Here is a 17,573-nt window from a genome sequence, read left to right as displayed (position 1 = left end):
ACTACTTTTCTAAGTTCCCTGAAGTTCTCCACTTGACAGATAAAACAGCTGTGACTGTTGTTGCCAGATTGAAGGCAACATTTGCACGTCATGTTATACCTAAAGAGATAATCTGTGACCATGTACCATTTGCGAGCCAGGTTATAAGACAATTTGCAACTGAGTGGGGGATCGCCTTGACACATTCGAGCCCAGCTTACCCTCAGTCCAATAGGCAAGCAGAACGTACTATACAAACCATCAAGCACATGCTATTGAAAGCTCTACAAGATGGCGCTGATCCATATCTGGCTCTGTTGAACCTGCGTAATACTCCAGTAACAAGTTTAGGTTTGGCTCCTGCCCAATTGCTCATGAGACGTTTACTAAGAAGCACACTGCCAGCACACTGCCACGTGGAGCGCACCCTAGATTACAAGATCGACAGAGGCAGCAGAAAGCATATTATGACAAGCACACAGCACCTCTTCCACCTTTGCAAGTAGGAGACAGGGTCAGGTTGAAAACAGCTTTAGGTTGGATGCCAGCATCAGTAGCTCAGAAAAGAAGAGAGCCACGCTCATATGTAGTGGAGACTCCCCAAGGTCAAACTTATAGAAGGAACAGGGGGCACCTCCGGAGGGATTGCTTTTCCCCTGTGGGTGCAACCAATGTGGATCTAGGGGTTGCCGAGGAGCTGGCATCCCCTGAGGCAGTGGTCTTGGCAGAAGGACCTCAAGGTGAGCTGGAGCTTTCGTCAGATGGAACAGCAGATGGAATCGAACGGACACGGAGTGGGCGAGAAGTGAGACTACCAGCAAAGTTTAAAGACTACGTTATGAGATAGTGGTGAAGAGCTAAGATTAACATGTTAAGATTTAATTGAACAAAAGATATTGTTTTTATGGAGAAGGGGGGATGTGATATGTGGATGTATGTACCTTTCAGAGGCCTGTAGCTGCTAGTCTCCAGGTCCTCATCGAAGGCCTGGGCTGGGCCTCTGTTTCATCCACTTGGTGGTGTGGGCCTTACTGCAGGGAGTTTGGTGTGTCACTGTTCCAGGAGGTTTCAATAATAAAGGAATCCAGCAAGGAAAAGGCTCTGAAGTTATTGCCTGGTAGTCTAGGGGCAAGCGGCAGGCAAGCTCACCCGTATGGTCCCTATGCCTGAGGGATACTACAGTCGTATCATCCAAACCTGGAGTTTTTCTGTGGTGTGTGGTTTATTTTTTGTGAACAGACCACATCAAGAACCCAAAGCTTGATGTACGGTTGTCGTGCCCACAATGGGTGGCCATGTCATCTGAATCCAGGAGGCTGATTTTATTGTAGGTTGCCACGATTGGCTGCAGTGCTGCTTGGCCGGAGTGGTAAACAACTCTGTTCCGCTCACTTTTTGCAGTCTTACCAGTGAATGCCCTTTGAACTATGCCAAAAAGGCACTTTGTTTTTCTTTAAAAAATGGCGCCTCAGGAATGTGCAATTGGAATTGTAAAATTATTATTATTATTATTATTATTATTATTATTATTATTATTATTGGTTTTTGCAAGTGCACACTTAGAACTGGAGGGCTGCTGCCAGCCAGGGTGAAAAGTACAGAGCAAATTTCTGGTCCAATGTAAAACATCTTGTGTGACTGTTTGAAGTTTTCAGATGTAACATAGAGTGTGTGAATTGTGAAGTTACTCACAGCATGGACTAAAGAGCCACTGCCAGGAAATGAATTTTTAGAATATCTGACAATAGTTACTGCACCAGCAGTGTCACACTTAAGGTAGTGTGCTGTTGTTACAAACTGGCCTCAGACACCAAGCATGGGTTAGAACTGATATCCTGTTAGCTTTTGCCATTGCCATTGCCGAGGAAGGACTAGAGACTTGCCTAGCCTAAAGGCATTTTGATCACCGTGGAACAACTCTGGGCAGCACGAGCAGACCTTTATCAGGGGATTTGGTCACTGAGGAGCACAGCAGGGTTGATTTGCCCAGTGTGTCAAACGTAAGATCGCAGTCTGTGTAATGTTGCAACTCCGTTCATAGCTTTAGGGTTAAGCTAGTGAAGAAGCAGATAGTTGGGTTTTGAAATGTCTGGTTATTATTAAAATAGAAACACACACAATGAGGGGCATCTCCACAATAATCAACATCACAGATACAAAGACTCAATGATACCTAAATATTACCTATATTGTACTAATATATGCAATAAAAATATGCAGATGTTTAAACATACAAATCTTACGCTACAATACATGCTGCATTGGTCAGCCCCACTCACTGAAACAGTCTGTAGAGGGGAGAGGTCTTACATACTTGCAAGATGGGAGGAAAGGAAGGAGAATACATTTCTTGCTGCAATTCAAGGGCATGTGGCCAGTGTTTATGGACAGAAGGCAGGAAAGTAGTTCTTGTTTTCCCTTAAAAAAAAAAGTGTTTACCTGGCAAAATCGCTCATAGGCTGGATGTGTACATTTGGAAAACTAGGACCAGTTAACAATGGCAGCACTCATTGTCCAAACCTTGGAATCTTTCTTTGGTTGGTTGGTTTTTTAAATAGCATTGCTTTTTTGCTTGGAATGTGGTTGTGTTAACGATATAAGTGATTCCTAACAAAGTAGGTCAGAATATCTATTTGTACAAATAAAGTACCAATCCTGTGTATATGCACCGGGTAAGATTAGTGAGACTTACATCTGAGTAAACATGCATAGGATTGGATTATTTTGCTGATAACAGTATGTCACCAGTACTCACTGTAGTCCTGTTCAGGCATTAATGTCTCTACTTTTCCAGAGAGAGGAAGATTCTGACTCCTTCCCTTCCCTTCCTCTCACCCATCCTGCAGGGTTTTAAACACATTTTTGGTAGAACCAAGTCCAGTGAGTTTCACAACTGGTGGTTGGTGGAGACATGAGTCCTGTTCAGGCATTCATATATCCCTGGAATCTGAACACATGATACTCAGCCCCTGTGCACAGTACTTGCAATTTATCAAGTATCTGCCTTTTCCATGATTAGAGGATGGATTCCGCAACCCTCCCAATACTCCCATACCGTCTGCTTTTCCCACCATGTTCTAGATGGATGAAATCACTGGAAATGTCAGAATTTGCCCTAAAAAGCATGTAGGAATAGAAGGGAAAGCTGATCATATGTACTCAATGGAATGTCCCAAGTAATTGTAAATTATATTCATTTTCCAGATGAAGATTCCGATTCTTATCTTCCTCAGTATTCCTTTTACAAAGACAGTAAGTACTTTATGTTTGAATACTCCGAATACATTTTGTTAAACATTATAAAGGGTGTGAAAGAGAGACTTGCTAATTACATCTCATTACTGCTGGAAAACCATTGTGCTTCTAGAATGCAAAAATTAGCATTTTAGAACATTGGTCCTATTGTTCTCCCTCCAAACTTAACATGATTTTAACCATCTTCCATTTGCAGTGAGAGCACAGCCTTCCGTGCCCCGTTCCAAGAGTGAGAATGACACAATCGACACAGAAAAGGTGGTCAAGAGGTCTGCCACGTTGCCTCTACCAACTCGTTCCTCTTCTCTTAAATCAACCTCTAAGAGGTAACCCGTGATGAGAACCATTGGGCTTCGTCTTGGATGAAAGACCTATAACTCAATGGGACCTTCATTTAACAGCAATTGTAGTAACAGTTTTCCTTTATTTGTCATTATTAATATAATGTTTGTCTTATTAATTACTGAATCGAAACATATTTACTTACTTTGTGCCATTGATTTCAACTGGAACTTACATCCAAATAAGCCTGTTTGGGGTTGTAGCCTTTATGTGCAAATTGCATCATAGCCTGACTTTTTCTTTTTCTTACAACAACTGTGAGGTCTGCCAGGTACAGATCATTTAGCTTTTAAAAGCCACAACAATTACCTTGAACCGACAGCTGGCCAATGCAGCTGATTTTAGGATAGTCTATACATGTTCCTGCTACCTCACTCCCAACTGAAGGCTTACAGCTGTATAATCCTATAATAGCTGAAACTTTGTACACCTTTCAAAGGGAGCTCCGCTTGGAAGATATAATAGTTCTTGAATGACGGTTGTTGGGTTTCTTGCTATCAAAAAGGAAGTCATCGGTAGACCATCTGTAGATGCTAAAGGACACTTGTATCTACTAGCCACCATCTGAATATACAGGAAGAAAGCAGGGCCCGAAGAGAACTCTGAAATCGGTTCACCACTGAATGAGTGATAAGGTCCAAGCCATTTATTAGTATTAATCCATTACTTTCAATCACTTTGTTTTATTGCATAATAATATAGTACAAGAGTCTGAAAATTAGTTCCCTTTGTTATATGGTTTCTGTAATATCTGTCTTGATTTTTTTGGCTTTCCATAGAAAATCTGTCATTCTATATTTTTTTTACAAATTTGTGAAGGGTATTGCTATCTTTCTCAAACCCAAACACCCTGTGTAACCCTATATATAGACAGCACAGTCATAATTACCTGAAAAGTTGTCATTCACAAATGGTTGTTGGATGATAACACGGAAGTGACTGCAGTGGTGAGCAGATTAAGGCAGGCAGTGTGATTTTAAAAAAGAAAGAAAGAACACTTTGTCCTTGTTCAAACTGCAGGAATTACAATAGACTCTCTTGATGAATTGTATTTCAGTAATTCCAGGTCTTTGAAATTCTTTTATTCAAGAATGGCCACCTTAAGGACCTGGGAAGTTGGAATGTTCCCCCACTGGTTTCTGAACATTCCTTATGTCAGATTTGTTTCCATTTATTCTTTTGCACAGATATTGGTCTTTTTGTCGCATGTAGGGCATTGCTGGCAAATGAGGACATATATCACATTGGATGATGAGCAGATGTTGTGGGTGGCATTAAGTCCTGTAGTCTGCCTTTTATTAATCTGCCAATCTAATACCCAGATAATTTTCTATATTCCTTGATATTTGTAAACACTTCTAGAAGTGAAACCTACAAGTCTGCCAAAGTTAACATTATGTTCCTTTTATAGCAGGGGTGGGAAACCTCCAATCCATGGGATGAATTCAGCCTGCCAGGCCTCCCCATTCACCTGCTAAAATCTCCTGGCAAGCCACACACCTCTCCTTGGCCATGCCCCCAGATACCCTTATTTAGGGCCTCATTCTGCTCCTCTTTGCCCTCCAGTAGCTGAAAGTGGTTACATAGAATCATAGAATAGCAGAGTTGGAAGGGGCCTACAAGGCCATCGAGTCCAACCCCCTGCTCAATGCAGGAATCCACCCTAAAGCATCCCTGACAGATGGTTGTCCAGCTGCCTCTTGAAGGCCTCTAGTGTGGGAGCGCCCACAACCTCCCTAGGTAGCTGATTCCACCGTCGCACTGCTCTAACAGTCAGGAAGTTTTTCCTGATGTCCAGCCGGAATCTGGCTTCCTTTAACTTGAGTCCGTTATTCCGTGTCCTGCACTCTGGGAGGAGCGAGAAGAGATCCTGGCCCTCCTCTGTGTGACAACCTTTTAAGTATTTGAAGAGTGCTATCATGTCTCCCCTCAATCTTCTCTTCTCCAGGCTAAACATGCCCAGTTCTTTCAGTCTCTCTTCATAGGGCTTTGTTTCTAGACCTCTGATCATCCTGGTTGCCCTCTTCATAACTCTAATGGTTCCACTGGTGCAGAATGGCTTCTACAGGATCATCGACGATACCAGCCGTAGAACCCACTAAGGCTTTCTGGAATCCAAGAGGATCAATTAAGCCTTTAAGGGCAGACCATCTGCCCTGCTTCATCACAAGCATCCCCACCCCAATTTCATCCCATTAGAGCAAATGGTCAGGCAGATCTCTATTTTTATAAAGTGGAGATGCACAATTGTGCATCAGCAAAGTAAAGGGTAAAAGATCCCACAAATGCATATCTCTTTATCTTTAAAAATGATGGAGATGTAAGCATTTTTGTTAATTTCCATTGACTACAATGGAGCGTTTATCCGAAAATGGATCGGAGCTTCAACGGAGTAGAGAGACAGAGTGTTATGCTTCACCTTGGGGAAGATTCCTCCTCTTCAGAAAAAGCTAAGGGCCAGTTAGCTGTGCTGGAGCAGGAACGAGGGAGAGAGTTGGAAGATTCGGTGGTTGGAATTAGAGACAGCTGAAGAGCAGCCTGAGACCTCCAGCTACATTCCCGGAATGTCACAGCTGCCAGAGACCGAGCTGGAGATCATAAATCCAATACAGCAACAGAGGAGTAGGAGACTGGAACAGAAGCTCCACAATTCAAGAAGGACGCATACAAGCTGGAGCGTGTTCAGAGGAGGGCAACCAGGAAGATCAGGGGTCTGGAAATAAAGCCCTATGAAGAGAGACTGAAATAACAGGGCATGTTTAGCCTGGAGAAGGGAAGATTGAGGGGAGACATGATAGCACTCTTCAAATACTTAAAAGGTTGTCACCCAGAGGAGGGCCAGGATCTCTTCTCGATCCAAGAGGCAGCTGGACAACCATCTCTCAGGTATGCTTTAGGGTGGCTTCCTGCACTGAGCAGGGGGTTGGACTTGATGGCCTTATAGGTCCCTTCCAACTCTACTATTCTATGATTCTATGATCCTCCCAGAGTGCAGGACATGGAATAATGGGCTCAAGTTACAGGAAGCCAGATTCTGGCTAGACATCAGGAAAAACTTCCTGACTGTTAGAGCAGTACGACAGTGGAACCAGTTACCTAGGGAGGTTGTGGGCTCTGCCACACTAGAGGCATTCAAGAGGCAGCTGGACAACCATCTGTCAGGTATGCTTTAGGGTGGATTCCTGCATTGAGCAGGAGGTTGGACTTGATGGCCTTGTCGGCCCCTTCCAACTCTGCTATTCTATGATTCTAAGAACCAGAGCGTGCCGGGAGCGGCAGTTAAATACCTCATGAGGCTTTAATGAAGCAGCTGAGCTAGATTAACTGCTGGCCATAAATAATCCTCAAGCCAATATCAAGTTGCTGAAGATAAACCGTTTGGCTCTTTGGCTTCTTGGTAAAGACTCAGACTTCTGGGCCCCTGGCATTCTTCTGGATGACTCCCTTGGACAACCCAGACCAACTCAGCATTTGGCTACATGACTTTCTGGCTCCTGACCCTTGGATTGACTTGATGACATTTTGGACTCTGTTAGGGCACTGACGCCCCATGGAACAGGACGCAGAACTGCTTCCAAAATCAGAGCAGAGCAGCCCCTCGCTCTGCTTCAAACTTCAAAGAGGAGTAGAGCCACTCTGCACAGCCCTATAAAACAGTAGACAACAAAACCAGAGGGGGGAAAGGCATCCACATCCAACACAATGTCCATAAACCACAAGAACCAATGAACTGGAGGAGGAAGGAAAAAGGGTGGGGTGGAGCAAGCACAGTGGTGATACCAGGTGAAAAGGTAAACAAGGCAAAATAGCGCAATAATGCATGCATGTGAAAGCGACCAGCACTTGACGCACTAATAAAACAGAGGTGGAAATCGTGGATTCATACCAGGGGGAAAAAGTAGGTATGATGTTTCTCTTTGACAAACAGTTACATTTTGGCAAATCAGTGAAAAGGAATTTAGTGAAACACAAAGCATGACATGAACTATAGTTCTTTATTGCTTGTGAGTAAAACATTCCTTGATTAATCTAAGATTAACTTTCCAAAGGAAATGTTCATTTCTGTGACAACAAACTTTCCCCTTTCCCCCAGGAGTGACTGGGAACCTCCAGACAAAAAGGTGGACACAAGAAAATACCATGCTGAGCCAAAAAGCATTTATGAATATCAGCCAGGGAGGTCCTCAGTTCTGAACAATGAACAATTGGTAATGTTAATTTTATCCTACTTGTATTGGGGGGCGGGGTGTTCTTTGTGCACTGCTGGCATACTTTATGAGGCTAGATTTTACATTGACTTGTTTTTAAGTTTCGGTGTAAAATACGTTATACTGTTTATGTTTTTTTGATGGTTTTCAGTTTTGTATACTTTTTAATGTTCACTGTTTTTAACTTCTGTAAACCGCCCAGAGAGCTTTGGCTATGGGGTGGTATATAAATGTAATAAATCAAATCAATCAATATGTTTAACACCTTCATATCCTTAGTTCTGAAAAAACAGGTGATGAATAAGCCAAAAGACCTTATTCTCTTTGGTGGTTCTTTGTGTTGATTGTGGTTTATCTGCTAAATACATAATCCATATTTGACACCACTGGTAGGACTGGTGTTTAATGGCCTATATTATTAGTGCATTCTGTGAATTTTAAGCAACTGTGAAATTTGAATTGGCTGGTTAGGGTACAATTTGCATAAGCTTTTTAAGTAACGCCAGAAGAGTCTTGCTAGTTTGTCAGTTTATCTCGTTTACTCTTGTATATTGTGGCCAGGGTTCCATAAATTCACTCGTCTGCTGTCCAGTCATAAGTTCTCCTCCACCATACAGCAAGTGCCCACTGTATTGGGCAAAGTTCTGCTTGTGGGAATGAAGCTAGCATCCTTTTTCTCTCCCATTCTCCATAGAGGAAAAGAAAGCAAATTTTCACTTGTAAGTTGTTGTTGTTGTTTTTTAAAAAAGCATTAGCACTGCCTTGCTGCTGTGTCTTGCAAAACCACTTCTTCCTTCCTTTTCCAAGTTCTCTGTAGAGCAAAGAATCCTATTAAGGTTTTGCTGCAGTTGTCAACACATTACTTCTGTTGCTTTCTGCAAAAGTCCAATTTGTGGGAATTAAACCATTTCTTTCTTCCTGTTTTTTTTCTATGGAGAAGCAGAAAGAAAGAATAGGTAATTTCTCTTCTGTGACTTGGCTCTTGCAGAAAGCACTAACAGAACTACAACCCCTCCTACAAAACCCAAATGGAAAAGGAAAGGAACTATCTATTTACTCTATGGAAAACCTGAGGAACGTGACAATGATGGATACAGGAGCATCCCCAAACTGCGGACTTGCTCCTTCAGAACAGGTTGAACACCACTCACTTGGGCTGATGAACCACATATGAATGGTATCTCCATCTTTTCTGGATTGAGCTTCAGGTCATTGGCCTTCATCCAGTCCATTACTCTGCACAGGCACCAGTTCAGAATGTCCACTGCCTCACTTAGGTTAGCTGAAAATGATAGGTGTATGTCTGCCTATTGATGGCATCCCATAGGGTGACCAAGGCAGTTTCTATCCCAAAATTGGGTCTAAAGCCAGAACAAAATGGATTTAGAAAATCTTCATCTAAGAGGGCCTGGAGTTGATCAGAACCATTTGCTCAAGCACTTTCTGTTACTGGTTTACAGTTTCCCTTCACTTTTGGATACATGTTAGATTTCTTCAGGGGTGTCTTGATTACTGCTGTGTGGCTGGCACCCAGGAAGATGTAAGGCCGAGTCACTTCAGGGGGATGGGGGCGAATCTCACTTTGGGGTCCAATCTCACTTCAGTGCCAAAGTGAGGTGGGCACCCTGAAGTGCCCTGAGTTGAATCGGGGCTGTTTCAGTGGCTCCGAAATGGCCTCTGAGGCAAGTTGTAGGGTGAGTGGGGTGGCTGTGCACAGCCCTAGTTAGATTACTCAGGCTGCCCTGAGTGGGCGTTGCCATGGAATCTCTTCATCTGAAGAGGCTTTTCCTAGGCCTGGGTCAGCTGGAAGTCCAACATCATGGTTCACAATAGGCTGAACCAATGTTAGGCAAAGTAACATAAAAAGGCAAGTAACTTCAAGACTATGCATGTAAAGCACAGGATTGGGTGGGAGATATGACCCGCAGAACATCGTAAAAGCTCTCCTTTGAAATCCATATTTCCCTGTTTCAACAGAAGCCCATTACACAGAAAAGGCAAATTGAGGCAAATAATTTCAAGATTACGAGTGCAAAGCCGAGGGCTGGAGGGATCTGAGCCATGTGACAACAGAAGAAAGGCACTCTCTCCTCCTGGGTTTTTCTTCCCAAAGCAAGCAATAGGAGGGAAATCATATATACCCAGGACTGGCATATATATTTATATATATTTTATATTGTATATATATATTATTTCCTGTGTTGGGGGTGTGTTCAGGGACTGAGAAGACATTGGACCCTATGGATCCCGGGCCTCTTTTGAGCCATCCATGCCTCCATTTCACCTGTCCTGGCAGCAGAGCTCCAACTTCAGGCTGCTCTACTACTAAAATTATTCTACTACTAAACTTCAGGGTGCTTATTATTATTATTATTATTATTATTTATTTATTTATTTATATAGCACCATCAATGTACATGGTGCTGTACAGAGTAAAACAGTAAATAGCAGATGTGGAACTTTTTACAGGAGTTTAGAGGGGGATCTGAGGGGGGAGGTCCTTCTCTGAGGTCCATAGGATTCATAGGATTACCATAGGATTACATTATAGTAATGTATATATACATATATAATGTAATCCATAGGATATGGGGCTTCCAGCTCCTGTACACCCTTCATGAGCACTCCTAGGCCATCCATGTTAATTCTTGCAATGCCAGAATAATAGGTTAATAAAGGGAAGAAAATATTTTTAAATATTTTTAAAATTGGGGGAAATTAAATAAAATTAGCAAGGGGTTGGGGGATCCCTGCCTATTCCCATATTCACTCCCAGAACCCAAAGACAACAGGTTAAAAATTGGGGGGGCGGGGCGGGCGAGATTTGGCTCTGGATATAATACCCTGATCTTAAAAGTATTGATATATTTATTCCATTTACATAGTGGAACTTTATTCCAATTAAGGGTCAAACTAGACATTACAGCAGTAGTCACATTAGTTTATTCATATATCTACCCCACTCATGTACATTGTACATTGTACCATGTACATTGATGGTGCTATATAAATAAATAATAATAATGTATGAGTGGAAGTTGGTAAGGTCTTCGCTGAATATGATAACAGGCATGTGGATAGCTGAACCTTTCTTCACCTTACCTCCATTTCCTTAAGTACTTTTCTCCTAGCCCGCCTCATTTCTGGTATAAGAGAAGCAAAATAAATAAATAAATAAATAAAAGGCATTAGGATGATGATGTCCTGTATTAGACCCAGTTCTGTTGCTTTGGAGCTGCACATAACATTTTTGGGCAGACTGGAAAAGCAGCAAACTCATAGTTTCAAACAAAGCAAAGGTAGTTACTAGAGATGTTTGAGAAATCTAATCTTTGCAAATTACATCATCCGCACCTCTTGGACCACAGTTGCACCACAGTTCTCAGCAATTTAAAACTTATCAAAATATGTATTTTATAGAAAATGCATAAATTTAAATGCATATTAAAATATGTATTTAAATACATATTATCAGGGAATTTCCCCCTAAAATTGCAGATTAATGTGAAAGTGACACAGATTCACACATCCCTTTTAGTTACAACTGTTATTAGTGCTGTAGCTTTGCTTATCCCACAGAAAGAGGAATCCGTTTGGAACAATCCCTCCCTTTTAAAAAGTTTGTCCAGGTTTCCAGTTCTACAAGGTAGGGATTTTTTGGTCATTAAAAGAGCAATCTTATGGCCCTTAGACAGCATCCCAGAGACTATAGAATGCAGTGGATCTGCCTCTATAAGGCTGGAGGCAGAGTTCTAATCTCAGAGGAGGAGATTACTGCAGATGTCCCACTCAAACAGCACAAAAGCCTCTGTTGTGGCTCCAATTTTGGGGAGGGGAAAACCAGGGGTGGTGAGGCTGTGGATGTGGTGGATTCAAAAGCCTCTCAACAGTGACCATGGACATAGCTAGACCAAAGGTTTATCCCTGGATTGTTCAGGGGTCAAACCTGTTCATCTAGGTGACACACAGGGGATCCAGTGCTCAGGCAGGGGCGAACCCTGGATGATCCCAGGATAAACCTTAGGTCTAGCTGTGGCCCAAGTTTCCACTCCGGTTTCCCTCACATGGCCACCAATGAGAGAGAGACTTGGGGCCTTGCTAGACCTACCGCCGAATCCGGCGGTGAGGAGTGGCCAGGCCACGCTAGAAGTAATGCGGCCTGTCGACCCTGTCTACACCTGAGGCGCGACGGGGCCGAGGGAAGCCCCGTCGCGTCCGCCATTTCCCCCCCTTAAAGCGGCTGCGTGCACAGGAGCGCACCAACGGCCAGGTAAGTTGTTTAAAAAAAAAAAAAAAGCCCCCCCCCACCTCCCCTGGCCTCCGATACCCCCCTCTCCTCCCCATATCCCCACCTGCTGTTTGCCGCCACCGATGTCCCAAGTCGCTCTGTGCCGCCGCCAATGTCCCCAGCCAGCGTTTCCTGCTGTCTGTCCCCCAGCCTGTGATGCCTGCAGGCTGGGGGACATGACAACAGCAGGAAACGCTGGCTGAGGACATCGTCGTCATCGGCGGCGGCGGCACAGAGCGGCTTGGGACATCGGCGGCGGCGGCACAGAGTGGCTTGGGACATCGGCGGCGGCGGCACAGAGCGGCTTGGGACATCGGCAGCTGCGGCACAGAGCAGCTTGGGACATCGGCGGCGGTGGCAAACAGCAGGTGGGGACATGGGGGGGAGAGGGGAGGATCGGAGGCCAGGGGAGGTGGGAGGGAATTGGGTGGGAGTGCTGTGGCCCGTCCTCTGCTTTTCCCGGCTACTCGCACATAAGTGGGGTAGCCAGGAAAAGCAGCGGAACAGTCCACATGCCCGCGGTTCCAGCCTCAGCCCGACCTAAGGCCGGGACCGCGGTTAAAACTGAGCTAAAACAGGTTTCAGTTATCCCGGGCCCAGGGAGGTTTCACCCCTGCCTGACCCCGGGATCCCCTGTGTGTCATCTGGACACACAGGGGCAAGCCCGGGGCAAGCCCCGGGCTAAACCTCCGTCTAGCAAGGCCCTTGTTTTTCCCTCTGTCCACGGGAGCTCTGTCTCCCAACACACTTTCGCTCTGTCAGCAAGCTGAGCAAAGAGCATAGGAATACTCTTGATAAGGTACTTTTTTTTTTTTTACCCTCAACACCTTTGTTTAGACATAGAAACAGATTCCATCCCTGGTGTGGACTGTGACAACATTAGAAATGTATTTGTTATCAGTTTGTTGAATGCAAGGGCAATTTTGCATTGTGGGGGCGGCGGTGGGACTTTCAGTGGGAAAGTGGTATTGTGGCGAGAGTCCACCTCCTTTTGCAGGCCTGATCAGAGGGCCTGTGCCTGCCATTAGCTTTTTAAAAAGGAGGCAAATCCTCCTCAGACGTGTTTAATGTCACCATTGTCGCATATAACTTGACCTACTGAAACTGAGAATGAGGTATCTGATTTTTGGTGCTGCCTACTTCGTCCTTGATGAAGTACTTAGCTGAAATGCTAACATTACAGAACTGCTATGGAATGTTAGTGTAGGAATACTTGAAAAGTATGAAAAGGCCAAGAAATTCTGCAAGGTATCTGATAGAACCTGCAATAATTTATTTTATTGATTAATCTTTTTATGTATTTAATACTGTAATTGTATTTTACTGCTTATATTTTATTTTAGCATTTAGTATTTCAGTTATGCAACAGTATAAAAATACTGTAAATGAATAAATTACATTATTGCACACTGCCTGCCTGCCTTGCCCCCTCCCCGTGCCTCTCCAAGAAGGGGTAATCTCCAACCGGGCTACAAGAAGAAGCTTTCTGTTCTTCCTGTCCCCCTTATGATGTACAGCACAATTAAATCTGCATTTCCTTATTGTGTGAAAACACGAAGCGCTCATAGGGTCTGTTTCTCATGGTAGGACTGGAAGATGTGATTGATTACCATGAGCTAGAAAGCAGATCCTAAAAACCTGTAAAATGTAGACTTTTCCCCCCTGTGTTCATGGTAAGGCAGTCAGATAATAAAATGACCCCAGAAATGGTGTGTATTCTTGAGGCTACAGAGAAATTAAGTTGTTTCGTACAGCTAAAATGCTGTGACAAATCATCTAGAGTTTAGGGTCATTCTGTGCTTGCCTAGCAAAACATTTTCTGCTTTCATCCCGATGTGCTATCATCCAAGTAAGTTAAAATCAAGAGCAATGCAAAGTTCAAATAGTCTTTTAAGCATTTGGACTCAGATCTGCCAGATTATGTTTTTTAAAAAATGTGTTATTGGTTAAACTTCCACTTTCTTCCCTTCATGCATTGATCATATTTGATGTAAAGGCCCAGTGCCTATAGTTTAGTCCTATAAGATTAAATAATTAAAGTAACTTAAATCAGTTTAATAAATGTACAGGCTTGGGCCTCAATACTTGAAGGAGTGCCTCTCCCTATATATGCCTGCCTGAGACTTGAGATCTGTTGAAGGAGCCCTCCATGTCTCACCAGTGCGAGACATATGCTATGGTGGGATGTGGGAGAGGGCTTTCTCTGTTGTGGCACCCCGTCTGTGGAATGCCCTTCCCTTGAAGGCCTGACTGGCACCGGCACTGGCTTCATTTGGGCACCAAGTTAAGACATGGCTTTTAAACAAAGCCTTTGATGGCCAAATTAACCAAGCCTGTACATAGTTTTAATTGTTTTAATTGATTTTACTCTTTTAAATTCTATACTGGTTTTACCTTACTGTTTAATTTGTTTTTAGCTGTGTATATTGTTTTATATTGTTTGTATGATTTTACCTGAGATATTGTGATATAGGGTGGAATACAAATGTCTTAATAAATAAATAAATAAATAAATAATCAACTGAAACATTAAGAGTTTTAGCATTTTGCCTTAAGTTAGAACGTAGGCTCAAAAAGGGGAGCCTTCCTTGATAGGCATTCTGTTCCTGTCCTATCTAGCTCCTCCTCCCTGCCAATTTTGTCTAAATTGTTAATATTTATCCATGTTTTAAATGTTGGTAATTCAATAGAACAGAATCAGTGTATCCATTCCACATAAAGACTTCTCAGTTAACATACTCTTTCTAACAGTGTCCTCTGTAGCTTAGAATTCCACCTTTTACTCTGTCGTTTATGAAAAAGGCTTTCTCACGTATCCATGTGCTGTTAAAGATGCCATGCTCTGTGCAGATATGTAAATGGGGGTGGGGGTGAAAAGGGAGGGGAGAGTGAGAATGAAAATGGTAACCAGAGTTATAATTGTAACCAGAATTACAATTTGGAGAAGGGTATTCAACAGTTGAAGAAATTTTCAGGTGAATTGCTCTTTAGCGGAGGGGAATGTCATACTATGCCATCAACCCTGGTATTGTTACTGGCACTTCGCTGCAGATGAAGGGATTTCCCCCTCCCACACCTGTTCTTCCAGGAATGTTTTTAACTATGTTCAGACAAAAACTTACCCCCTCACCCATGCATGGTAGAGAGCAAGATTGCGTCTTCCCTTCCACCCCCATCCACCGAATGTCAGACACCAACCATCAGACATTCACATTTAGGCATAACATTTCACTAGAGTGTACACGTGTAAAATGCAACATGCAGAGACCCAGACTATGTGGATTTTACTCAGGATATTGATCATTCTGTTCAGGGTGTCTAATAACCCCTTGGAAAAATGCAGAATGTGGCATCTTTAACTGTCCTTTCCTATGTTTTCTTTGCATAATGGTTTCCTTCTCTTTCTTGCATTCCCACATCACCAACTCTTTTAGACTCGGGATATAAGCCCAGAAGAGATAGATTTAAAGAATGAGCCTTGGTATAAATTCTTTTCGGAATTGGAGTTTGGGAAACCGGTAAGTTTGATAGCCCCAACCATCAGTAAATAATCCTCCCTTACAGAACACAGATACACACCACACACTACTCCACTCTTTTATGCTAGTGTAAAGCCCGCGTTGCCAAGAGCATTAGTAGTGTAAGAAAATGAAACAAAAATTGTCTTAATCAGACTGCTACACAAAACCTGCCCTGAATCCTGTTTTTTCAAATGTGAAAACAAAACTAAAATAAGCAAACTCTGTTACACAAATAAACTGGCAAATGTGAAAACAAAAAAAGACGTTCTTTTTAAAAAAAGGTAATTTAGCATTCCTTTAAGTTTCAAGTTGAAAACACATGATGTCAGATTAGACACTGTTCATCATGGAGCAAATAAACCGGCGCTGAACCAAACAGCAATAGGAGACTGTTCAGCATGGGGCAAATATCCATACTATTTTGCAATTGAAGCTCGAGCTTTGGACTTTTTGAACTTTTTAAGTTTTCTATACATCTACACTGCTGAAGTTTCAATTTAAAATAAATGAGCAAAATTGATTTGGTAGATCTCAAGTAATAAGCCTTACACTAGCATATTCTTATATACCGTATTTCTTCGATTCTAAGACACACTTTCCCCCCCACATAAACATCTCTAAAAATGGGGTGCGTCTTAGAATCGTGGATGCGTTTATTATTTCTTAGAATCAAAGCTTTTTTTCTGTTGGTGGTACTGAAATTAGTGTGCGTCTTACAATCGATGGCGTCTTACAATCGAAGAAATACGGTAGGTAATTATTAAAGTAAGATAAGAAAAGGAAAACCTGTCAGTATCAACGTTTTTCATAAGAGAGCAGGGAAAGTTCCTATTTGAACATGAATCCACATTGCCACTTCATGTTGGTATCTTAAATTCAACTGAGAATAAGTTAACTGTCATTGTAATTAGAGAGAAACATTTTTTACATAATATTATACACTTTTCCAGTGGCTTCTTCCCATTCCTTCCTTCTCCAGGAAGTCAAAGTCTTCTTCCTGTTTTGCTAAATTAGGAAAGTTTCATCAACTCTTTCTAGCTTTTGTCTATCACCAACTACTACCAATTTCTTATTGATTAATACTACAAAATACCCATAATTTGCTCCACTTTCCTGTCCTGTTTCTTCATGTGCTACTGCTTCTCTTTGAGGTACAATCCTCTGATTAATTTGCAGTAATTGCAAAGTTCCAGAATGTCCTGATGGACAGACAAGTATCTTAATCGTTCCCACATTGTTTTGAGTGGATTTCAGACAAAGTGACTTGAAGGAAGAAGTCCCAGATCAAATGGCTGCAGTGTAAGACTTAATTGTGTGTATCCTACACTAACAGTGGAATCAAAAGGTTGTTTCCATTGTAATGTTATGTTTTATTTATGCACAGTGCATAATATATTGTAGATGTTTCATTAATATTAAATTATTGTGACAGTTCCATGCTGGAATGAATATTTTTGAAATTCAAACAATTCTGCTGGAATAGATTATTCACTTAATTTACAGTGATAATCCTATGTGCAGAATCCAACAGAAATTGAATGTTTTCGGAGTTAACTTTTTCTAATATAATTTTGAACATTCTGGTTGAGCACATATTTATTTTATTTAAAGTATTTCTATACCATTTGATATCATACGATCATGGGATGACTTCCATAAGACATTGCAAGAAGAGCATAATTCCAGTTTTATAAGATATAGAACAAATCTTTTCTTTTTGCACTATATTTGTGTTGGATGTTATTTACTGTGCTTTTGGGGGATTTTAAGAGGGTCAGATTATCAAAATCAAGTTACCAAAAAAACCATACACAACCCAGCAAATTTGAAAAGCTGTGAAATGTGTGGCTATTAGGGCTATGAAAATGTAATCTGCAGTACCCCAATGCATTACAAGCTAGTGTAATGCATTCCAAGACATGCAAATTCAGCTCTCTCGTTTTCACATCATGTGTCTCTAAAAGACTTGCCTTCACTAGC

General features: G+C 42.2%; 1 protein-coding gene across 1 annotated transcript in view; it reads left to right on the top strand.

Annotated features, from left to right (window-relative positions):
• SORBS1 (sorbin and SH3 domain containing 1) overlaps positions 1 to 17,573 on the top strand; it is a 213,393-nt gene that overhangs the window by 120,323 nt on the left and 75,497 nt on the right. The window contains exons 13-16 of the mRNA XM_063133194.1: positions 3,184 to 3,231; positions 3,431 to 3,560; positions 7,670 to 7,784; positions 15,507 to 15,590. Of these exons, the coding sequence (XP_062989264.1) occupies positions 3,184 to 3,231; positions 3,431 to 3,560; positions 7,670 to 7,784; positions 15,507 to 15,590 (377 nt within the window). The remainder of the gene's footprint in view (positions 1 to 3,183; positions 3,232 to 3,430; positions 3,561 to 7,669; positions 7,785 to 15,506; positions 15,591 to 17,573) is intronic.

Source organism: Elgaria multicarinata, chromosome 8, assembly GCF_023053635.1.
Source record: "Elgaria multicarinata webbii isolate HBS135686 ecotype San Diego chromosome 8, rElgMul1.1.pri, whole genome shotgun sequence".
Classification (NCBI taxonomy): domain Eukaryota; kingdom Metazoa; phylum Chordata; class Lepidosauria; order Squamata; family Anguidae; genus Elgaria; species Elgaria multicarinata.
Note: the sequence above shows the minus strand (reverse complement) of the source record. Positions and strands in the feature narration are given on the sequence as shown.